This window comes from Diadema setosum, chromosome 8 (assembly GCF_964275005.1).
Source record: "Diadema setosum chromosome 8, eeDiaSeto1, whole genome shotgun sequence".
NCBI classification, from domain to species: domain Eukaryota; kingdom Metazoa; phylum Echinodermata; class Echinoidea; order Diadematoida; family Diadematidae; genus Diadema; species Diadema setosum.
In genome coordinates this window covers 4,743,611-4,768,683 of record NC_092692.1, presented here as the reverse complement: position 1 = coordinate 4,768,683, position 25,073 = coordinate 4,743,611, and the positions used below count along the sequence as shown (strand labels likewise).

General features: G+C 38.5%; 1 protein-coding gene across 1 annotated transcript; it reads left to right on the top strand.

Annotated features, from left to right (window-relative positions):
- Positions 1–4,712: 4,712 nt before the first annotated feature.
- Positions 4,713–23,830, top strand: LOC140232286 (collagenase 3-like). The gene is made up of 8 exons (XM_072312415.1): positions 4,713–4,838; positions 6,176–6,588; positions 18,542–18,744; positions 20,015–20,173; positions 21,543–21,685; positions 22,001–22,181; positions 22,825–23,079; positions 23,697–23,830. The coding sequence occupies exons 1-8, from the start codon at positions 4,713–4,715 to the stop codon at positions 23,828–23,830; spliced, it is 1,614 nt and encodes a 537-aa protein (XP_072168516.1).
- Positions 23,831–25,073: the final 1,243 nt, after the last annotated feature.

Below are 25,073 nucleotides of genomic sequence, written 5' to 3'. Positions count from 1 at the left end.
TTTCTTATTATTCTCTTTATCTTTCTTGAGCTTTAATCGCAAATATCTCCATTTGGCAAATTTGGACTTATCGGCTTTTGCAAACAAACCCTTCATATATATATATTTTTTTTTATTGCATTTCAGTGTTGTTTCTGAATGAAATTCTAAGTTTAAAAGAAAATCAGAAGCAACGATTGATTATTAGTTCACTTTTTATCACAACACACATAAAGCCATGGAGCTTACATAATTTGCCCTATTCGCAACTCCAGCTCTGTCTCTGTGAATATCAAGATGCTCAGAAAAGTTCTAGGTCACCGCGGAATCAGTGATAAGTGGCCAAAGGACAGCCACGACGACCTTTAGTTTCCTTCCTGCCAGATAAAAACAGAAGATAGCATTTTTTTTTTTCATATTTTGCTTACCTCTTTCACCGATACTTCGTAATGTTAAATGCCAAATACCAGGTACCTCCGTTGACTTACCTTTCAAACTATAATTCAGCGCCATGTTCAAGTATCTTTCACACAAAATATAGGAAAATCAGAAGAGCATAAACTGTTCACATATTTTTTTCTGTCAGAAAATCGAACATAAGATTAGAAGATAACATCAGGAAATCTTGAAGTTTCAAATCTATTCGAAGCAATGATAGTATGAATAGGAGCCAAAGTGACCCAAAAGTGGTCCATGGGAAGCAAATACCACATACTGGAAGAGTAAGATGCCGTCATCAACTCTCCCCTTCCATTGGCATGCAATGTTCAAAATATTTGCTAGAGTCTAGTGTGTGACAAAAATGTCATAAATATGAGTGGTATCTTTTGTACATTGTTGATTGTATTGAACTATTGTAGTTGTGTGATAACCTAGCAAAGGTGATTTTTTTCATGATGAATAGTTGCTGAATATGTCACCAAGAAACAGTCTTTAAATGATATTTTTGTACATTATAATGGGTGTGTTGTGAGGTGGTGACATGATCGCTTCAATCACAGTTTAAATAATAATAGTTTTATCGAGATTGCTGCTAATTTCAAACCACTTTGAAAAATCTACCAAGCAGGTAAATTGATGGCATGTATATAGAATCTTTCTGTGCGACAAAACCACCGGCTTCATCTTGTTACCTCTGGGATTTTGATCGTTTTGGTTGACAGTATAGTAAAACTAGAGACAAATGCGGGGGATGGTGCAAGGTTGGCAATGTTGAATCATAATCAATGGAAAAGGAGAGGTCACATGTGGCGAAATCGATGCACCTGGCTAGGCCTAACAGTTACTACACAAATTGTTTTTTTTGTAATTTGAACATAAATTAGAATCTTCTGAAAAGAATGACACAAAAAGGTCTGATGATTTTAATGATTTTATTGATGATAATGATAAGATATGATATATGTTGAGAACAATGATTACGTGTGAGTTGCATGGTTATACTTTTCATGAAACAAAACTTGTTACGAAAATCATAATTATATCAGTGATGATTATTGCTATCATTATTCTTACTGTCATCCTAATTTTTATCCATTGACATCATAAGAATTTGGATAATTATCGTAATATTGCATGAAATTAAAATCGATATATTGACGGACTTGTAAGGCTAACATCATTATTGCAACTGATTGACAAATTGCCCTACATCGACGTAAATAAGCACTGAATTGATCAGTGTTTAAGTAGTAGCCATGATAAAAATCATGGGCGTACATACTGGAGCAGGATTCGAACCTACGACCTCCTGATCACCGGACAGGCGTCATCTCCACTATACCACCGAGCTTTCGCCCGACAGAAAGTGTTGGTTCTAATCCTTATAGCATGCAGCGGGTACTGCGTAATTATTCAAATTCTTCCTGCTCCAGTATGTACGCCCATGATTTTTATCATGGCTACTACTTAAACACTGATCAATTCAGTGCTTATATACGTCGATGTAGGGCAATTTGTCAATCAGTTGCAATGAAAACATCTCGACGGAAGAATTTCATGAATTTGAATAACATCATTATATTTTTATGATAGACACGATTCAGTAAAACATCATTTATTCTAAATATGTGAATGTTTCTATAATTGTCAGTATCATTCCTCTATTTTGATTACAATCCATTAACATTAGAATTTCCATGACTACAGTATCACAATTAGAATTAAAATTATGATCAAGTTAATATCATGGAGACCTCCTTGACAAACATCACATTTAACAGTAATTGGTACAAAATATTGAAAATTTAAATTCTGAAATACATAGATATTGTAATTTTCCAGGAAATCAATATCATTGTAAACTGATTTAGGTATTATCAAGTGATGTATATACCTAATTCAACAAAATATTGTCATATTCATTGACTCACAGTCTTATGCAAAAGAAAGTTACACAACATGCCGAATATCTTTATACATTTTATTGTACTACATTGCCAAAAACAATGATGTTATGATTCTTGCCCGGATTCTTGCTATCAAGGAGGAAGAGAAGATCTTGGGATTTTCTCTTCTCATAAGAAAATTAAAGGTTTGTAAGTATCTTGGATGAAAATCTAGAAAACCAAATGCTTGTATGATGAAAATCTAAAGCGCCGGACCACAAAAATCCTCAAGACAGTTCTCTTTTTCACAGCAGTGAATGTCTCTCACTGGAGAAGATCTGATTGGATCAAACTGTTAGTGACTCTTCTTCGATCAATACAGCCAAGGTTTTCTTCTTTCCTGCACATGCTGTGAAGAAACCAGTTAAAGGGCGGGAAGTCCGCCTAGCGTGTCGGAAAAGGTTTTGAATTAGCAGCTAAAACGGATGGGACGCGGGGAGCGTCGAATGTTTTCTCAATCACATCAGAGGCGAAACGGATCTAAACTTCGTGTCCAAGGAGTCACTCCATCTACGCAAATCGGAAGTCAGCCATTACCGGTCTGTCTGTGATAGGTCTTTCATTAATTGACCGTTGGTAGAATGACAAATCAAAATAATAGGACAAAGTTTGACCAAGATTTTAATTTCTGGGTTTTTTAATATTTTGTTATAACCCATAGCGTGCGTTCGATCTCATAACTGATTTCCGATTGGTTTTTGTTTTTTTTTTTGTTTTTTGGATTTATCACGTTGGCGACTCCAGTGGCAAACGGGCGGCAAAGTCAAAACAGAAAGTGGGCAAGGGATTTGCAATGATTCTGTTTATATCAAAGTTCGCTTGAGCTATGCAGCTGTATAGTAGGTTCCAATATGTTTTGGTGTATCATGATATAGCTCTGCTGTTCCCGCGTCTGTACGCGCAAGGACGATGGAAGAAAGAACTTCTTCCTCTCTGAAGGCATGTTTCAGCGAGTTGCTGATCACTGCTCATAGTCTTTGGCCAAAACTTTGGAAAGTTACAAGCTCAAAAAAGCAAGATAAAATGGGATAAATGACAAGATAGTAAAATAATACAATGATCAAAATACTCAGGCATTTCTACTTTTTGTTTGTTTGTTTGTTTGTAATTTCCTTCTTTCTCCTTCCGGATGGTCGGTGAATGAAACTATAGTTGTTGTTACAGACTGTTTTTTTTTTTACGACTTTCTTTCACTCTAACAGTTAATACATATTATGATTTACATGCCCACGATCACTCAAAATAGATACAAATAATGTAATTGTACAGCATTCTATTATGGAAAATAAATTCCTGTGAGTCATGCATGATGGTGACTTAATAAACGTTTTTGATGTTATTACAGTGTTTATAAATCTTTGACACCCAGAGGTATTCATTGACGTAAATTTCTCGCTCACAAGAGCAGAAAACAAAATTCTTTTTTTTTTAATTATTTGTGACCGGATGTGACGTAATCATTGCTAGCTGGATGATTGGACGAGACCGAATTTAGTAAATTATCAGCCCTGTGTCGATGAACATAGGTGTATCTGTACTCGAATGACCCGCGATGCATCTAAACCTAAGCCCCAACCAAACCAGCTGGAGTTCCGTATACATCTTGCGCAAGATTTCTCGTCAGTGACGTGTGGGATTGTTTTGGGTTTAGGAGGAGGAAAGGAAAGTTATGGCTCATTGCCAGTGTGGTGCTGGGATTGACTAGCAGGTGCAGAGAAAAAGGTCCGCTAATCGTAGAATCAAAGAAATTGGTCATTATTTGATCAGCGCGGCAAGGGGGGTGGTGGATCCGCATACGACTTGTGCGCATGCTCAGCATATGCACGAATCACACGCAAGAACCTGAGTCTGCCTGAGCGAACGTTTAGTTTCCTTTGTATGAAGTCCACCAGAAACCGCCACCGCGCACCGCTCATAATTTCGCGATGACATCACTCCTTGGTTCTTATAAAAGGCGACGGCACATGTGAAATGGAGTAAGAAGCGTGCTAACTCGCAAACGAAAACATGTGTGTCTAGTTGAAGTGCTGTTGTGAAAGCAGAAGCAAATGTTAGTTTACAGCAAGCATCTCGCCACGCCACAGAGGCAGCTCAGCTCACGTTAACAGCAAGAAACAGTGAACACAAGGACGGTGGGATTTTTAGTAATCAACAGTCAGGAGACAAACATCGTACGGACATCTCTTTCCGAACAGACGACAACCACCAGTTAAACAGCAACGGGCAGAAAGGAGCCAGCGAAGCATCTCCGTTTCTGCATCCTTCTTCCATTTTGATCTGGAAGCAAAGTTGCGTCTTTTTTTTGTTGTTGTTGGGATTACTGACTCGATAACAACAAACTGCAAAATGGCAGGGAACAGAAGTTCAGCTGTGCCATTAATTTTCTCTTTGTTACTAATTTTCTTCGTGACGGCAGACGTTAGTGGAGCGCCTGTTCCAGAAACGGAAGAAGCCAAACTGGCTGCAAGTTTGGTAAGTCCATATTATTTCTTTGGTTTTTTTTTTGTAAGTTTGTTTGTTCGTAAGTTGTTGTTATTGTTGTTGTTTTTGTGTGTTGTTGCACTTGTTCTGGATTGTTTGTTTTTAATTGAAACTTCTTAATTCTCACTTTTCCGTTTCTCTCACGAAAAGATATCAAAAAAGCAAACTGCTTGCAATTACTGCTTATGCAAATATTCTATTTAAAAGTAAAAGGCAAGCTATATAAATCTGATGATTAGTTCAATCAATTTGCGTAAAAATTCAGGTACAGTTATGTGTGTGTGTGTGTGTGTGTGTGTGTGTGTTCATTGTATCAAAGAATGGGGGTAAAATAATATTTTCCGTCTCTTTCGTTCTCATGCAGGCCACATTTTGCTATAAAATCCAGACTGGTACAGAATGTATTCTCGCATTTTGTTTGTTAATTGTCATCACTACGATACCATTTCCTTTCTGTGCTCACTTGTGAGCGGACTGAGTTTTAATTGAGTCAAGTCATATCAAACAGGAAAATGCTTGGCGTCACGTTCTTGTGGTGCATGCGCACATGAATGCTTTGCGGATAAATGAAAGTCACGTGCCTTTATTATGTGTCGGATGACAGTAAAACTAGGTTGTATCATTCAGCCTTTATCATATCGAACCATAATAGAACACTATACATCGCAACGAAATGCAAAATTGAGACTGGGTGCAGGGGTTCTGCTGTGCAGTGTATTGCTTGGCTTATTGTTGTTATAGAAGTGGTAGCATCGCCACGCCTGTAAGTTATTATTCTTTAGGATATTTCCCAAAGGCTGTAACTACCATTATCATTGTAACACTTGTCGCTTTTGTCTTTTCCCGCACAAAAGCAGAAATTGGTCATTTTTATAGCCACATTATAACTAAGATTGGGTGATTTCCCTCAGGTCTTCAATTCGATGTTTTTCCCTTTATCTGCATTATTCAAAGGAGGTGTTTCAAAAGCATTTGCTACATTGAAAATTATGTTATACATTATGAAAAATCAACTTGCTTGCTCACACTGATATTGATTCGAATAAACCAGTTTGTAACATATGTTCTTAGACAAACATTTTTTAAGAGGTTGTTCCTGACAACTATCAAGCTTGTTTGAAGCTTGCCAAGCATAACAACAACTAGTGTATGAAACCTGGATACCAGTATGAAAAAAATTTACATACTACTAGTATCAGGTCATATAGAAATAAAAATGCCTGTCGTGAGATCCTTTTGACATTATCATCGCTGAGTGAAAAGCAAAGTCAAATTATCTTTGACTTCATAGTACCTTTTGTTCTGATTCTCCTCCTGCACGACGACAGAAATTCTTCACGGGGTATGGTTACCTAGGGCAAGACGACATTGAGCCGGGCAAGACGGCGGGGGAGACGTTCGAGAGCGACAAATTCGTTCGCGCCGTCCAGAAACTGCAAGTGTACGCCAACATTGAACCCACCGGCGAGCTGGACGAGGAGACCGTTCAGATAATGGGACAACGTCGGTGCGGTATGCCGGACCCTGATCTCCAGGAGCAGGTCGATACGAGCGAAACGACGGGGGCGGCGGCGCGGAAGCGACGCTACAGCGTCGCCGGCGGCAACTACAGGTGGAACAAGAACACACTAACGTACCGCATCATCAACTACCCCGGACCAAAGTCGAACATCAGTCAGGCCCAAGTCCGGTATGATCTGAGGGAGGCTTTCACGCTTTGGAGTGACGTCACGCCTCTAGTGTAAGTCTCAAAATAAATGAATATCAACAGTCTTATACCCTCTAAAAACATTCTCAAAGTCTTACCCTGACAGTTCAATGCTAAGTTATTATTTCGATTTAAGTGATAGTATCACTTACCACTTTAACCATTTAAGGACACACTTTAAAAGCTAATTTATAGACATTGTACGATGTGGAAGTCGTCAGTAAAGAAGGAATCGAGCTGTGAGCAGCGGGGGGGGGGGGGGGGGCATATTCCGAGGGACTAGGCAATGAGAGGGATAAAGTGTCCTGCCAAGAGGAACACCCGGTGCAGCCAGGGGGCTCGAACCCGTGGACCTGCCGTAGAGTGTGCAGGCAGAACTTTCCATGTTATGTGGTTACGTGGTCGTATCCGCGTGATTTCATACCTTGGAAATCATACCTTGGAAGTGAGCTTAAAGTTATATCAAACTTACTTGCCCCTCTGCACAAATAAAGATGGTTAATTTCTGTGTGATAGGCTCTGTGCAGCTGGGGTACATGGGCATTTTAAAACTTTATCAGCGTTCGAGTCATGTATCGATACCGGAACTTGCCCCAGATTTCTTGTTGTTTTGAATGTGTTGACTGAAGTGCTCTGTACTACATGTATTTTGATTACGGCTCCACTCAAACCTGGAGTCTATCGACCTTCTCTTAACCATGGTATAACATCATTATCTGGTTGGACTTCCCGTGGTTTGCTGCGTCAATGAAATTGAAATAGTTCAATTGCATCAATAGTCGTAGATTGTGTTCTGACGCCTATACACGTACTCGTGTATAACCAGGGAGGTGTTACAGAGATGGAGTGGCAACTCTTCGTAATTCATGCAAACACATGTTTGGGTACAAGGCGTTACAATGGGATGTCTAGCATTCCACTACGCTTTGAAGTCATGCTCGGCACCGCTCTGGTTGCAAGACGAAGTTCGGAGACGAAGAACGCATTTCACCTTTCGTTGAATTACAAGCTTTATTTCACCGCAAAATTTTAAATGAAATACTCGAATTGATTTAGAATAGTTTAGGAAAGAATTCAATATTATAAACATGTATTTCTAGTTTCTTCGTAATTAGCAAATCGAAATGAAATGAAAATTAGGCCCTCTTAAAAACATAATATTTTTCTATAATGTGCACATTTCCGCATGTTAATTTTCTATCTTTTAATAAGGGATATTTTGATCTTTCAAATAAAGTCTCCGCTAAAGCGTGTTCCAGCGTGTTTTTAAACTATTTGCTGTTAAAATTGTGAGTTTCACATTGCATTTTTATTCGCTGCTCCAATTCAAGGTACACAAATTTATTGTTGCCATCACATTGAAAGAGAGAGCGAATTGCAGTAGGAGCAAGTATTTCTAGATGTGAGAGCGCTAGTCCCGATTATTGATGCTCTCTTTTGTCAAAGCACATGGTTAACACCTGTAGTTGAACGCATAACTTCTCGGCGGTGCCGCGCATGACTTCAAAGGAGAGCAGTAGTTGTCTCTCCTTCTCTAGCACCTCCCTGGTATAACCATGCGAATTTGTCTCAAGAAGGTAACTTATCTGAATATCATAACTGTATCTAAGTACTATGTGAGTTTCTCTTTTCCCGCGGCTCCAGGTCACATAAAGAAAAAGGATCAAACTGTCTGTTACAAAGAGGTATTAGACCGACAGGTTAAACGCGTGTAAAATGCCTACATTGTCCCCAAACAATGTCCGAGGTCATGTATAGCCCCGTCCACCAGTGTACAGGTCAAAATATCTAGCCTGTTTACAAAATAGATTAACCAATAGAATTTTTTAAATAGATATGCATCTAGATTATTTGCAGGAAGGCTTGTGATCCTTTTAGCAACTGCGTTCCATTGATGTCTGTGGGATCTAGACCTTTTAATTTAGAGAGGGGAAACGATTGTCTTAAGAATAACAATAGGAGGCGCGCTTTGTATTAAAACAAAACAGCAGAAAAATCAATGCTGCGCTAGTGCGGGCCTATTCAGTGAAGCACTCGGTGATGTACTGAAGTACAATGTTGAATTTTGAGTTTATGTCCTCTCTCAGACAACGATTCGCTTCAAAAATATAATATTGTTTGTTGAGTGGTTTTCAAGTTTTGCTGAGTCTCCAAACCCAGTTTTTTTGCGTACCATACTGGCCAACAGATATCTGCACTAAGTCACTGCATGAAAACATGGAAGAAAATGAAAATAACATCTTGTTTTTCTAAACATTAGAGGAAGGACAAACAAAGCACAAATTTGACGCATTATTACGTCAAATTCTTCAGGTTATTATATACACTTCAGCTATGAACTGAAAAGAATAGATTACAGTGACAAATGCAGCAGGAACTTCAAAATAGAAACATCTTATCCAGATTACAACCACTGAACTGAATTCCTCGGTTGTTGTCAGCTAAACAATAGACGTACCCAGAACTGAAGTGTCCCAAAAACAGATATCGCTCTGTCAATTATTGAGTGTTGTGTTGACGTGTATGGAATGCCAAGAACGACACGATAGTTGTTGAGCAAGCAAACAAAAACATTACTACGCTGTGGCAGACATTGTTTGTTATGGGGCTGGGTTTCGAGTTCGTTCGTTTGCTCGTCAAACTCCTGGAACTTACAATTCAAATAAAGTTGTAGAACTTGTAGCTCGCACGTCATTTGCGTCCTTTATGGCACCAGTCACAATTTCCATTAACATGGAATTCGACGCAATACTTTTGTGGGGGAGAAGAAAAGATGAATGGATTATAGAATTATTCATAAAACTCTTTATTATTTTCTTCAAAAGAGTATGAATCTTGTATTCCCCCCCCCTCTTGTAAGTAGCTCTGTAAATATTTTCTTATTTGTTGTGATGTCAGCACAACTGCGTAATATGCGCATACCTCATTGCAGTGGACACACAAAGATTGTATTACTCAAGTAGTTATGTATTTCTACGCGCCAGAAAACACGCAACTTACTTCTGATGATGGACTGTCACATTGTCTGAAAATCACTGTTTGTTTGTTTGTTGCTGTTGTTGTTGTTCTTTCTTTCTTTCTTTCTTTTCTTTGGGGGGGTTGTTTGCACCCCATTAATAAGCCTTTATTTGGTTTGTGAACTCCCCTATAGATTCGCGGGTGTTTATTTGGTTGGTTTTTTTTTTTTTTTTTTTCCACCGGTGTATAAGCAGGGTCCACTGTAAAGGAGCGACGGGCTTATTCTGCCAAAGACATAATCATCAAGTAATATATGCCCTCGTCATTATACGAAACGTTGATATGCATGAATGTTTTCGATGAAACATATACTCCAACAAACAACGTACATTGTTTTGAATGTTTCGAGTGGCTGCCATTGTTCTCAGGTCAGCAAATTTCGTCCATCTGACCAGGGACCACTGTTTGGATTCTGCGAATGGGCAAGCGATGACCAGTCGACTCAAAAATCGATTTCTCCCCCCCCCCCCCTTCAAAACATGAGTAGCCATCAAGGAATGCACGACGGAGCTCAGTAACCAAACAGACATTTTCTTTAATGACTCAACGTGCGTGGTGGGGCGAATTCCAGAAATGATTAACGCTGACCTCATAATACGACCGTTACTTGCAAACTTTATCTCATTGCCGAATGTAATTCACCTTGATGAACGCAAACAATCTTTCTTCAAGACGTCATCCCGAGATAAACGATTAACAGTAGAGGAATTACAAAGTATTGAAAGACAAAGCAAACAGCTCCAACATTATTTACTGACAAATAGATTACATTTATATTTAGAAGCTTCGTGACTTTGAAGACACAATCAAACAAAACTTTAGTGCGCAGAGGTCAGGATGACGGAACTTAGATAGATAGATAGATAGATAGATAGATAGATAGATAGATAGATAGGCAGGTAGGCAGATAGATAGATGGGTAGATAGATATATAGAGAAAAAATGAATTTATTTTTTATACGTATATAAAAACAAACGTAAGAAGGAGCATCCATTAAAATATATGCATGTCAGATGAAACGAAAATAGAGTGGTACAATGAATGCTACAATATAAGCGTAAAAGCGATTAAAAATGGTAAGATATGAAGTGATAATGGGGCATGGTGAGAAACGTGTGCTATCAAATCTGATCGTATTATCGTTTTGGAAGGAAGCAGAGGTAGATATCCCATATTGAAAAGTTTTATCCATATACTGAATACTCCAAGGTGTCTCTACATGTATATTTGCTAGTTTATTTTTCATGACAATTCAGTACTGCAACCCTGAAATTCCTTGTCATTGTTTAATGTGATGCGTCATGTGTTCCTCTAAAGAATGTAGATCAGGAAGCCCCAGTCTATAGGTAACTCTCACTCATGGGCAACCCTGATGACGGATTTTCATTTAGCACCAGAGGAGCAAGCATCCATGGCTTTTATGTCGCTTCATTTATTTCATGATCTTGATTCACAGTTTGGCCTGTTGGTTCAAGATCCTGAAGTCTTTACGCGCTTCTCTCAGCTCTTGTCTTCGAGATAACAAAGACATCGAATAATCAGGTCAAAACTAACAAACAAACAAACAAACAATGCCAGCATATAATTGCCCACCATCTTGGACACACTATGATTATGGATATTCTATTATTCCTTACCCTCGGAGGTTATTAAGTGATTAAGATGGTGGAACTAAACGTAGAAAAGATGAGCGAAGCCTTTGCACTAACAATAAAAGATGTGGGCGCATGATTTCAAGAGGTCGCGTGACAGCAATTATGGTGGGAAAAGAAACATTGATGACATTAATCGGCATTTAGTTTGCGTCCCATTTGCAGTTGAGGATACACACAATAACGCAGATGAGAACAATCAACTCAAGCTGGTGATAATTTAGTCATTTTACATTATTTGGTCGACTCTTCTTTTTTTTTTATCATCCCCACTACTAAGAAAGCAAAAAAAAAAAAAAAAATGATGGAGGTAAATGAAAACTGCCTCTTTTCTGCTTTCCTTGAAAACTAGAAATTAGTAAAAGGGGGCAGGGAACATGGACAATAACCTATTCAATAATTCTAACCTATTCATGAAAATGAGAACCCTCCATACGATATATTTCCATCCCTGTAACTATCCGTTCAATTACACTGAAAAATATCTCAACAAAAGACTTAGTGTAAACTAAAAGGTAATATCAGATGTACTCACTGGAAAAAAAAAGAATTAAACAACAACCTGCATTGATTTATTTTCTTTAAAAGGACCTGTCACAGTCCATTAAAGGTTCAGCACCACAAAGAACAAGCTATTAGTCAGATACACTTCTATATCGTAAATGGTTTGGGATTGGGGCAATTTAGAACACAAAGACAGGTTGAAAACAAAATTCTGTATTATGGTACTTAGCATGCTTTGTACACTTTTAAGTGCTCCTGTTGCTGCTTATCATCTCTCATTGTGTCTCGGTAATGAGCAAAGTAGAAAAACAAGTTTCTCGTCTCTGAATGGGGAACGAAAATAGCCCGCTGACTTAATGTCAAAGGAATGACAAGAGATAACGTCAAAAGCACACGCATACACACATAAAGACACGTGTAGGCAATACATACAAACATAACAGAAGTAAAAGATGACTGTTGTCTTCGCCAGTTTCCAAGTCCATGCCATTGTCCATTGTAGTGCCTTTGTGTGATTTCGTTTTGCGCATGGGTTGAGGGTTTGTGGCGTTGCGGTTTTTTGTAGTGGAGTTGGGGAAAAAACTCGGACAGTCATTCTCTCGACATGTTATTTCAATCTTTAAATGCGTACTCGAACAAGAAGGGATGTAAAGTTGAGCGAACTTTTTCGTGGAGTACGATCAAGATGAACGTCATTATTTTGCCTGTTTCTCCAGAAACGCTTCATGACCTAAAAGCTTGTAATTGTTTGTCTTTTTTTTATAGAATACTTCCAATTATAGATGAGTTGTGTTGCTTTCAGCAAAATTATTTTCTTTCATTCTCCTTGCTAGTGCCAGTTCTTTTGATAATCATAATAATAAGAAAAAAAAAACACTGCAAGTGCAACAAATACTAGAAGTTGTGCTTATCGGGTTTGGACGTAATTATCATCATAAGACTATAGGACATATTGGACATCATCTATTACTAAATCATATATTTGTGACAGTGTTATATTAAAAAAATCGAATTGCAACCTTTTCATTAGTAGCAGAAACATCCCCTTTATTACTTCTGTTCAGGTATGAAAAGGGCCAAAGGCCTATTTGCATACAATGTTATAAAAAAGATGGATGACCGAATTCATATAGACCTGTACAGAAAATCTTTATCATAAGAGATGCCAGCGGCTTGTTTATCACCGTAGTGAGTGGAGTAATTGTCAAAATTAATCTTAAGGGAGAGAAAATCCTGCCGTTTTCTCTTTCGTTTTACACTACACTGTATTATCATTACTTTGAAGGGACTTTTTTCTGCTGATGTACGGGGCGTAACGTTTGTATGCAAATCGTCTGTGGCAATATGACTGCTGTGACGCAGAAAATTAAATTGCTTTCTTATTTGAACACTGAATGACTCGCCATTCAGTAGTCTTGATCCCTAGATGTTTCAAACCAATTATGACTCAACCATTTCGGCAAACAACATAAACGTCGAATGGGGAGTTCTATTCCAATTTGAATTAGTAGAGCAAGCTTCTCCCACCCACCCCCGTTAATCGACTTATATTTTGGTCTCCTCCGGTGACATCGTAAGGTCATCCCAATTCAGTTTGAGGTATCATTACGGATATAATCATCAGATTCTGTACCATTTACTATAGACCCCCCCCCCCCCTTCTTGGTTGTATGATTTTGACACTACATTGTGCGGGATTCAAAGCAAGTTGTGATTTTACTGTCCCGCTTGGCTTTCCTGGTACAAGCTATTAATAGGTTGAGCAATATGGAATTATGGTCAGAAGTCTCTTGCTGCATTAGTCTTGATCGAGACAAAAAAAAAGAAAGAAAGAAAACTTAGATATCGATTTTCTCCCCGCTGTCGTTATTTTCTCCAACCCAACCCTTTTCCTCCCTCTCCCTCCCATTGTTGTTGTTATTTTTTATTTGGCACCACTCTCAGACGGAAAGCTAAATTTGTAATATTAAAAAAAGTTTTTCATTACGATTATAATCACTATTTCAGGATAATCGATCCTGGCGCATGGAATAAGACTAGTGGGCAATGACCTTTGTGGCGGTGGAACTACCACTCACATAAAAAAAAAAGAAGAAGAAAAGTTTAGACAATAGAGACGATCTCACCATGTCACGCTGAGCGTAAAAATCGCCAAAGCCATATTGTTTCAATATTGTGTATCGCCACTTACACACTGATGAAAAAAACAAAAGATTCGCGACTTTCACCGATCGATGATAGTCTAGCCTCCCTCTCACCATCACAGGACTGTAGAGGTCGCGGTCTCAAAAAAAAAAAAAAATGCGTCAGATAAGTTGTTTAAAAGTTTTGCAGGTTGCGAACTTCAAGGCAACAGCGCTCACTGATTTGCCGCGAGGTGGAATATGATGACAGGATAACTGGTTTACGTTCTGCTGTATCGATTGGATCACTTTGGAGGAGTTAAGGCGGGGGGGGGGGGGGGTGGGCATGGATAGTGGGGGCAAGTATAGTATCACCCCCATGTGCAGCTTGCTTTACCGCGCTATTTATAATAGGGTTAGGTTAGTAGATGGAAAGTAAACAGCAATCATGGTATTAGAGTACAATATTATAGTACAATGTATAAGATCAACAAAGCTTTTCAAGAAGAGACAGTGAAAACAGAATAGGTTAATATTATTTATCACGGTGTACTGATATGATTGTAGAACAACCTTGTCAGATTTTCATGCAATTTTGATACTGTTCCTTTTATATGCGCAATTGACATACAGTATACTCGTATACCTGATGTGTTTTCCTGTCCAACAAAACACTAACCGCGTTTTTCCCTCACCACGGCTGTCGTGCATTCAATATCGCTCTTTTGACACCACCTAATAGAATTTTATTTTCTGTTTATGGTCGGATGGCCGTATCATCCGATTTTGCCCCAAATAGACTAAACCCAAAATTACCCTTTTAAACTGACCAACTTACTTGAACTCCATTTAGAGTCAAATATAAAGCATTTAAACGTAATCTTGTGTATAACCAGAGAATAGCCCAGTAGTCCAGGTCAGATCAAGGGGTCAACAAACCATGATAATACCAGTTTGATAATATTTCTTATATTTATGTGTTCCCTTCTTTTTCAAAGTCCTAAAAGCCTATGGAAAGCTTTTAGATTTCAAATCCCTGAATTTACAAAAGCTTTGACATTTATGCCATAGATTGATGAGTCAGGGGTAGCAGAGTCCCTTTGTGTTTATGAGTGGACGGAGCTAAATACTTATTCTATGGTCTGACCGACACATACACTCTTCTGGCCCAGGTAATGCCCGATGTTGAATAGAGTCCAAGATAATGGATGAGTTTTGTTTTGATTATAATGTTTGGCTTCTTCGTTGAGTTGGTATTAAAAAACAAACAAACAAACAAACAAACAAACAAACAAACAAACAAACTTCTGACCCTGTCTGAGATTGGTGGATGCATTTAATTCAACTCTTATAAAAGCGACAACAAAAACAACATCAAGAACAATAACAACAACAACAACAGCAAGAAGAAGAAGAAGAAGAAGAAGAAATCAAGAAGAAGAAGAAAAAGAAGAAGAAGAAGAACAAAAACAAGAAAGCCCTGTTTGCACAACATGTGCCATATTTTGTAAAACAATAAATAATCGTTGCTGTGGCATAGGAAGCAATAAGACATTTATTCATCAGCGAATCTGTATTAATCTGTTTGGATCAGTGCTCTCAGTCAGAGTGAAAATGTTTTAGTGTGATGTAACAGGTAGACAATCGCCTAAATATGCAAGGATGGCACGCATGATCAGCGTTCGGAAGCCGAGCTGATACAGTTCTACCCGTGACAACAAACACGCAGCTCCGAAGAGAATGGTATAAAGCGAAAGGAGATTATCTCTTCGAGGACAGCGTAGTGCTTTGATGGGCTGTGTCATGTGTGCGTGGGCTATTATTTCTCATAAGGTCATTTAAGTCTTTTATGTCATTAGCTGTGAACCAAGACGCTGCATTCGCTTGCCACTTGTAAGGATTCAGCTCCCGATTCAAGAATTTGTATCACGTCAATCAAACTGATTGCAGGCACTTCGTAAACTACGAAAATGAGCAAAGTGATCACAAACAAACAAACAAACAAACAAACAAACAAACAGTGAAATAACATTACCCCTTCATGATATTATATTGCATTGTTATGAAAACGGAAAAATCAGAGAAGTAAATTAATTAAAGTTTGACCCCCCCAAAAAAAAAAAATAAATAAATAAATCTGATGCTAACTTAAAAACGCTATGAACTTTAAAAGTATTAGAGAGCAAGAAAAGTGTGTCAACTCTGTGTGATCACTGGTGATCTAGGTGATGAGCAGGTCTCTATTTGTTTCATGCACTTTAATGTCACTGATCACGTTTTTGTCTCAAATATAGTATGGCCACAGACAATACGTATTCGCCGAGTAACAGAATATCTGAAAATATGAAATTTCAGTTTGAGTGTAATGAAAACCTGAATGAATCTAGTTTAAAGATAAAACACCTTCCAAAGAGTTCACATAGATATTAAAACAAAGCAATAAAAACCAAGGTCCAAAATTATATCGTTAATCAAAATAGGATAGGGCCTATAAGATATGAATGAAACAACACCCCTTTTTTGTTTCCAAATACTCGTTTCCCCAAATGTCCCCCCATATGACAGAGTTATATCCCTCTGGCAATCTTTATCTACTCCTACATTTAAAGCTGGCTGAGTGTAGTTGACCTAATTTCTCTTGAATTTCATTGTACAAACGGATTACGAGGGTCCGAATCGTGCTCTTCTATGGACTGAAATCTTACAACAGCCAAACGGGCAGCACGTACGATGAAAATGTGTCTCTGACCCAAAACCACCACCCTTTAGTCGAAACGGGTATCTGTGTCAGCAAAAGAAAAAAAGTACCTGATGAAATATTACAACAGATGCGGGCAGAATTTCTTACGAAGATAAAACATGAAGACAAGTCGCTCACAATCCCGCACATCTCGACTCCATTATAATATTATTTTATTAAAGTTGATTATCATGGTGAGGAATACCCACTTCTTGGTATAAAAGTCTGATCGGATCAAGCGACTTGTCACGTTTGTTTGTTTGTTTGTTTGTTTGTTTGTTTGTTAATTCATTGTATTTGTGTCTCCCATGCCATGCCGTATGAAAATATCGAACAAATATTTTCAAATGCGCATGTGTTCTGTCAATATTATCTAATACTGAATGAGAAGTACATGTAAAATCTACGTTTGCAAATCCTGATACTGTGTTCAATTCTATGAAAGTGCATTAGCTGTGACTCGTGGTATGATCATCTCCTGATGAAAGTGCAGATGTTATGATCAAAGGTTACTCAATGACACAACCGGGTTTATTGTTGTTGTCCCATACATTTTGTTTTGTTTTGTTTTATTTTTTGCCCTAGTTTCTTCCAAGAAATCGCATCTCCCGTGTGATATCGCGATCCAATTGACCTTTCTCCGGTCATGCTTGTCTATTTGGCCATTGCTTTCTGAAGCCTGGATTTTCATCCTTGAAAGTTCAAACTCTGTTGGTTGCATTAGGAAAGTGCGACTTAATCCAATCCCTCTATACAACATAATTATCAGCATGATTTGTACAACGCATCTTGGAATTTTTGCATTGACTTACTAAACATGTGACTCATTAATTTACGAGGGGAAAAGTGTAATGAAAAGTACAACGAAAAAGAAGAAAACGTATCTATTCTACTCAAAGTAGTACGCCTTAAATCATATTAGTTTGAGAAAATTCGATCTCGCTATCCATTGTTTTTCTTGAGGTGCATTGACTCGAATACAAAGCACAAAACGGGATATGATTCACTCTTACTAAGAAAGGAGTTTAACGAAAGGTCATTCGTTATAAAATTAATGTCCCGAATCAAGATTCAAACTTACAAAGTGCGAAGGATCGTGCCAATATCAGTTCACTTGTGGGCATCTCTCCTTTTTATCTCCTTTGACGTATTTTGCATCACCTTTCTCTGAATTCTAACAATACAAATTATCCTCATGAATATAGGCACGGTGTCACGTGACGTGTCGGTAGATTAGGCAGACTATTACGAGACATTTCCGCGCGCGTGACTCATTATACGGTTCAAGTGTAAATACAAAATTGTCGGCTATTATACTGTAGAGTAGCGATAATCGAGCGATTACCCAGGAAGAAAAAAAAAAAAGATGAAGAATGGGAGACTTTATCAAGTGATTGCTGATTATACAATAGGAAATGAACCGGAAGGCACGTGATGGGAAGTGTTGGAAGACAGTCGCACTTTGATGTCGTAACAGAATGGGCCGGATTAGAGTTCACCTGATGTAAAATCGCCGGAGACTGGCACTGAGACTAGCAAATAAAATTGCTGCGATCGAACGGGCTTTAACTATTCAAAAAGTTACGCATACCTGGTACTCTATTTACCAAACAAAGTTATTCTTTACAGTTGCTTATTAACTGATTCGAAGTGAGAAAAGGAAGTGTATACCTATATCAACGATTTCTTTGCATGCATGACTGGTGTAGGGATATACCAACCTTCCTCAGTTGGTGGTAGCGCCATACTCACTATTGTTATTGATCTATTTGAATTGCATGTAATACATTTGCTTATTTTCATGAGTCATAATTTCAGATCAGGATCAGCATATTTTGAATTTTTTTTTTTCTGGGGTGTCTTGTAATTTGGAGTATCTCCCGAAAGTTAATGGCCTGAAACTTCAACAATTGTATTCAGGTGTTTTGTTGTTATTTTTTTTTCTCAGATTCGTGGAAATCTTTGAAGGCCGCGCCGATATCGAGTTGCTGTTCGGAAGCCGACGTCACACGGAAGTATATGGCGATCCGGCCTTCGACGGTGAGGGCGGAACCCTCGCACACGCCTTCACACCCAACAGCGGATGGGGGCTGACGAACGGCGACGTCCACTTCGACGACGACGAAAACTACACGCATAAGATGAGAGCAGGTAAATTCGAAGGCTTGCCGCGAAACCATTATATGGTATCGTTACACGACTGCAGGGCCCTGTGATATAAAAAGATGAAATCAAACATAAGTCAGAAATCAAACATAAGTCCGTTATCAGCCAATCAGAACTGAGTATTAGGGACTTATGTTTGATTTTAGTGACTTATGTTTGATCTAAACTTTTATGCAACAGGGCCCAACGTCTGTATTTTCTTTCACCGTCTTGAAAAATTATATAGGTTATGACTGCATGGCTAAAGACATATGTTTTCATATTATGTTTTAGACTTGCAGCCAAAGAAATTTGACGAAAATCTCTAAACTTGCTGATGACCCCGTTCAGCGTACAATGCCAACTTCAACATTTTTGTGATTTTGTTTTTTCGTTCCCTTGATTGCCAGTCATCATCCCCAAAGTGCAATAGGCTTTTAAGGCGACATAACGATTGTCCAGGGTTTTCGTGGAAATATAATGATAGGAGTGTATCAATCATGCAGACGTTTTATTTCTTTTCTCTCTTTTTTTTTCAATCGAAGTTAACTCGTGTTGTTGCTTTTTCATACCGTTTCCCGAAACTTTACTCAAGTTCACCTTTTTTTTTTTTCTTTTTTTTTCTGGAATCGGGAGTGTGTTAAAGAAAGACGGTGTCCGCTGCTATGATATAGTGTGTGAGACCAAGGCGGCCTTTGTAAATCGTCAAGTGCTTTCTTGGAAGGCAATGTGGGTCACTATAGTCGCCAAGCCTGTCGAAAATGGGCTCAAGGCATTTCTTCGGACAGTTCAATGTGAACCCCCTTCTCCACTCAGTCTCCTTCTTTCTATCTGTGAATTTCTCCCTCGCTTTCCGAGGAAGGAAGGAAGGCTAAGTGTGTCTACACGAGATTGACTTCGAGGATGACAGAGATTCGTGCGTGTTATCATGACCGTGTCTTCATATCGCCTGAAGTCCATCTTGGTATACTTGATATTCTTACATCATTTCCTTTGCATCGGGAGATCTCGTAATTACAGTTTATCAAAGTTCCTAAATTATGTTTGATGTGTTCAAACAGAGTATACACACAGCAAAAATTCCCAGTATAACATACAACAATTTCAGTGTCTTAAAAGTGATAACACTGTCCTTATCAGCAAGCCTGTATTAGATTTAAACTTCCTTTTCCGCTAGAAAGTGTGATACATTATTTTTTAATGGTTAGACGGGACCATGATTACCTTTAGACTATGGGACTATCACTTGTACTTTAATTATTTTTTCCCCCATCAGGCGTGAATTTCTTCTACACCGCCGCCCACGAGATCGGGCACGCACTCGGTCTTGACCACTCCAAAGACAGGTCCTCTCTCATGTGGCCCTGGGACAAAGGTTACATTCCCAACTTCAAGCTTCCTCTCGACGACAGGCTCGGCATCCAGGTCATATACGGTAAGTCAGTCGTCAGTGGGTCATAGCGTCACGTGCTCACGGTGATGCGCGCGCATTCCCAACGTCACGTTCACGGATGTTTCGGTCGTTGAGCGCATGCGCACTCCTCTTTCTTCGTCCTCCGTGTCTCCCTCCCCTCTCTGTCTCTTACATAAGATCCTATGTCCTTTTCCTAGATAGTGACCATGGGTGCTATGGAAAAAAAAAGCGGGGCACGCGTATGTCGTCCTCATCTGTCACCATACATACACACAATTTGACGTAACGGACAGGATTTAATTGACAATTTTATTGACTCTGTCCCTCAGAGACTGTTACGCTCATGGGAAATTATTCTCTATCCGATTTTTTCCAATATACGAGAGTATGACGGGCGGTGAGGAAGAGTGCACAATTATTTGAGGCAGCTCTACACGGCGTTTTTTTTTTTTTGGGGGGGGGGGGGTGGAGGTGAAAAATCTGTCACATGATATATTATACTCGCCATTTTTTTAATGTTTTAGCTTTCATATTTTGTGCGTGTATAAGAATGCAGACAATAATTTCATAATGAGAATGTTTATATGGCTTATGTTTGAGGAGAAAACAAAGTTCATGAATTCAATCTATAGCATTATAACTTATGGGATAAAGTGAAAAGAAAGAGGAAAACCTATACTAATTCACCATGGGGCTACTTTATTACTCGGATTGACTTTTGGGCTGATTATATAGATGCAATGGGTTTATCTGTCAACAAAAAGTTCGCATTATCACTACATGTGGTGATACTTACAAGAGTTTGCTGTATACCCACCTGCTCAGGCATCAAATCAATTTAGTGATTTCCGATGAAAAAGACACATTAGTCGTGTTCTTGAAGACTAGGTAGAGGACATTTCACTCTGAGCCAAAGTTCGTCACTGCCCCCAAAGTGTGTCAGGCCTGTCGACAAAAGTAAGCCCGGGCTTACGTTTTCTTGAGTAACTTCTGTGAAAAAAAAACAACAACAACAACAACGAAAAAAAACAACAACCCCAAAACAACAACAACAAAAACAAAACAAAACAACAACAACAACAACAACAAACAAACGCAAAGGCAAGTACAGGGCATCATCAAACAAGGCAGTTACTCCTACCCAGTAACTACATGAGCTATTGTATATTTATAATTAGCTCTCCTAGATGAAGCAAAGTTAGGAAACTCTTTATTGTTCGCCAAAGGTATTATGTGTGACAGACACGATACAGTACATGACACACTTGTTATTATCATTATAATTGTCATTATTATACAACCAATCTGATTTTGATTTTTTAATAACGATGATGACGATGATGGTGGTAATGATGATGGAGATTGATTATCATTACTATTTTCATCACAGGAAAGCACCCATTTGCCGACCTGGAGACCACCACTGTCGCTCCCACGACGACGCCCACGATTCCGCCTGTCATCGTCCCTCCGTACTGCAACACGACAATCGACGCCGTAGCCGACATCAGGGGAACAGTGATGGTGTTTAAGGTACATGTACATTGCTTCTTTATAGAATAAGTCGTGTAATCCCCATGGTGTAGTTCATACAATATATCCAGGTTTGTTTGTCTCTCATAAGAACAACACTATTACTGCTACAACAAACTGCGTCTGTTTCTAATACGTGTACTACTGCTACTCTTGGCTTCGATATTTTCAATAAGACTTGAATATTTACTTTCAAATTTTAATGAGACAATGTATTGAAAACTTAATAGGTTTTCAAGTTTTACAACAATGCTATTGCAAGGCTGTAGAACAAAATTTTAACCATTTAAATGTTTCTCTTTCTTCCACACGAAGAACGAGCGTCTGTGGAGGTTTAGGCCGCGCTACAACTCGAACGGGTCTCCCGATGGTACCTTGCCGCTGGTTCCCGTCGATATAGACAACGGCATCTCGGTCCTTTACTTCTTCCAGGGGCTAAAAAGGGGCATCAAGACGGTGTATGAACGACAGGACGGTCGTATTGTCTTTATCAAAGGTACGCATTGATGATACCAGCCCTGTTATCTTTGAATTCATGATGAGAATCCAGTTGCTATGATTCTTTGAAGTTCTTCATTTAGACATTCTTCCTTTATATTCCAGTTACCGCGTAGAGACCCAGACGAATCACAATGCATCACACCATATGGACGATGATTATATTACTGAACATTGTCTTAGGAAGACATTGAAAACAACAACAACTATACCCTCTTGCAGGAACAAATTAAATTGCATGCGACGAAATCACAAATGAGCAACAATATCTCCCTCACGTTATCTACGAAGTCTCAAGAAGTCATCTACCAAGAGTGCCCTGCCACAGATTTTGGAAAACTTTGAATGAAATTACTGATGCAGAATAATCTCATTGCATTAGGTATTATTATTTTTACATAATGGTTACATGTAACCATTATGTTATTACGACCGTTATTACGACCAACTGCTGCAGCAGTTGGTCGTTTGTACAAACGTACTGTGCTGTACAAACTGTTTGTACAAACGTACTGTGCAAAATAAGTATTTCATTCTTCCTCTTTGGAAAAAAACAAACAAACAAAAAAACAATAAAACGCACTGTATATTGGAGTGAGGGTAAATACATGTAATAACAACAGATCAATTTCCTTTAACAGCCCGGAAGAAGTGGGTATATGACGGCACCACGCTGATTGAAGGACCCGTCCGCACAGGTGACGCAAACACCAACTTCCCTTCGCGGGTCAATGCTGCCCTCTACGATCGTGCCAGCGGCAAGACCTACCTGTTCAAAGGAAGTAAAGTGTGGTTGTACGACGAGTTGTCTGGACAGGCCGACAGGTTGTCGACCCAGAAAGTGTTTCGCGGACTCCATCCATCAGCGAACATTGAGGCTGCATTCTCATTTTATGGTAAGGAGCAGCGAAGAAAAAAAGAGCCACAGAAACAGAGAAATTTGCTCATACACTTTCAGAAACTTTCTCATACCTTATGTTAGCATCTATGAGCTGGCAGTGGTAAAAAGACTTTTGTGATATTACATATTTGTTCATAAAGAAAATTTCCAATTGAAAGCATTCCGTATAGTACTAAAATGGCTAATATAATTATATTAATCCTGGAAATAGTGGATACTCCAGAATGATTATAACAGTTGATTATATTTGATAAGATAAAGTAAATTTGTATTGGAAGTTTGCAAGTGGGAAAATTACAATCCAGATTATTATTTAGTAATTACATTCTTAAAAAAGTTGCATTCACCATTATCTAATTTCCCTAAATAAAACTTGAGGCTTTCTTTGCATCATCATTGCCTTTATATACCGTGTATTCATGTGTTAACCTGTTTGAGCACTGAAACACAGGAAAACTAGTTCTTTTCTTCTTTATGGTGTGGTAATTTTGGTAGAGATGCATATTGACTTGTACAGACAATATGCACATATTGTCTTCGGCATCCAACAACATCCATTTCAAAACACAAGTTCATTTATTGTTTTCCTTGTCCCTCTCTCCACTATTGCAGGCAGGAAATTCCTCATTGATGGACCCGACTACTTTGAAGCCAATGAAAGAAACTACGTACCTTACGTCGGCAAGAGGAATTTCGGGATCGACATTTTGGGCTGTCCGCCAAATCAGCAACCTCAAATACACTAGTGCAAGGACAAGTGCAACGAACTTGACTGTTAACTTCATCGCATAGCCACAGGACATACATCATATCATGCAAAAGCCCCAAGGAAAAACTTTAACATGAGAAGCGTTATTGCTTAGTCCCATCAACTAAGAAAATCAGCGGTGTCTTCCATCCTCTTGCACGTTGTATATGACAATAGGCAATTGCATTTGGCCTATTTTCATCTTTTCAAAACATTTTGATATGTCATCTGGGTTTTTGGATGTACCACACGCCCTGTATTGAATGGGGGAAAATTAACCTTTTATCAAAGTCTGTTTACATTTCACACACAAACTTGTCAGCCATTCACATGAACTCATCACATATTTGTAAATCGAAATATGATACTGGTAAAGTAATTATCACAAACACATTTATCTTTCGTACCTGTTAAATCCTGCAAAAAGAATACCAAGTATACTTCATGAAAATTCGTTTTTTCTTGCTGAACGGAACTTGTACAGCATTTAAGGGCTTATATTTTTCCCTCACTTGTGACTTCCATGAGTGGTGAATATCATTACAAAAATGGTTAAATTTGATATTTACCTTTTTTGCCATCTTGTAGCTCCTAATGATGACAATGAGGCTGTTAAACTCTGGTGCATCTCTGGTGTGTTCTGAATATTTTGAAGAATTGAAATTTGTGTTGTCATTGTTTTTTAATATTTTCTACACATATTTTTGTTTGAATTTTGTTTTGTTAATAAATATTGCACCTCAAAAAACAAAGTTTTACCATGACAGGGTTATACAAATGTCTGCCTATCATATCGATTACCGCGGCGGCAATCTGTATTAAGGAGAGGTATGCAATTGTACTCAAGAGGGGTGGATTTATTACCCTCTGAGCAAACATCGACTGGTCTTGTGTTGGCTGGATTAGGCAATTTGTTTGACAAGAAATCATTTTGATTTGACAATTTTTGTTCATTTTTTTTTTTTACCATGATTCTCTTGTCTTATCTCAGGAGATGGTTTGTGCCTTTGTATGATAGCAATGAATTTTTCAGCTTCTTGTCCAACAAAAAGAACTGGATTTCCAACATCGTGTTTGCCTGATGGTCATTTCTGGAGGAAAAAGTGTATGAATATATCTTGACGTGTTTGTTACTTATCAGAGTAATGCTTTAATCCTACTGGGTTGAAAAGGAATGGTGGACCAAATTAAGATGGGTGTCGCATGTGTGTGTTTGTACTGTTGTATTCATACGCATGTAT

What these genes read in the sequence shown, in the direction of transcription:
- LOC140232286 (XM_072312415.1), top strand. Translation starts at nt 4,713, where the DNA reads ATGGCAGGGAACAGAAGTTCAGCTGTGCCATTAATTTTCTCTTTGTTA. An exon ending in CACGCATAAGATGAGAGCAG is followed by an intron (nt 18,745 to 20,014) that starts GTAAATTCGAAG and finishes TTCCCCCATCAG; the next exon opens with GCGTGAATTTCTTCTACACC. An exon ending in GGCTGCATTCTCATTTTATG is followed by an intron (nt 23,080 to 23,696) that starts GTAAGGAGCAGC and finishes CCACTATTGCAG; the next exon opens with GCAGGAAATTCCTCATTGAT.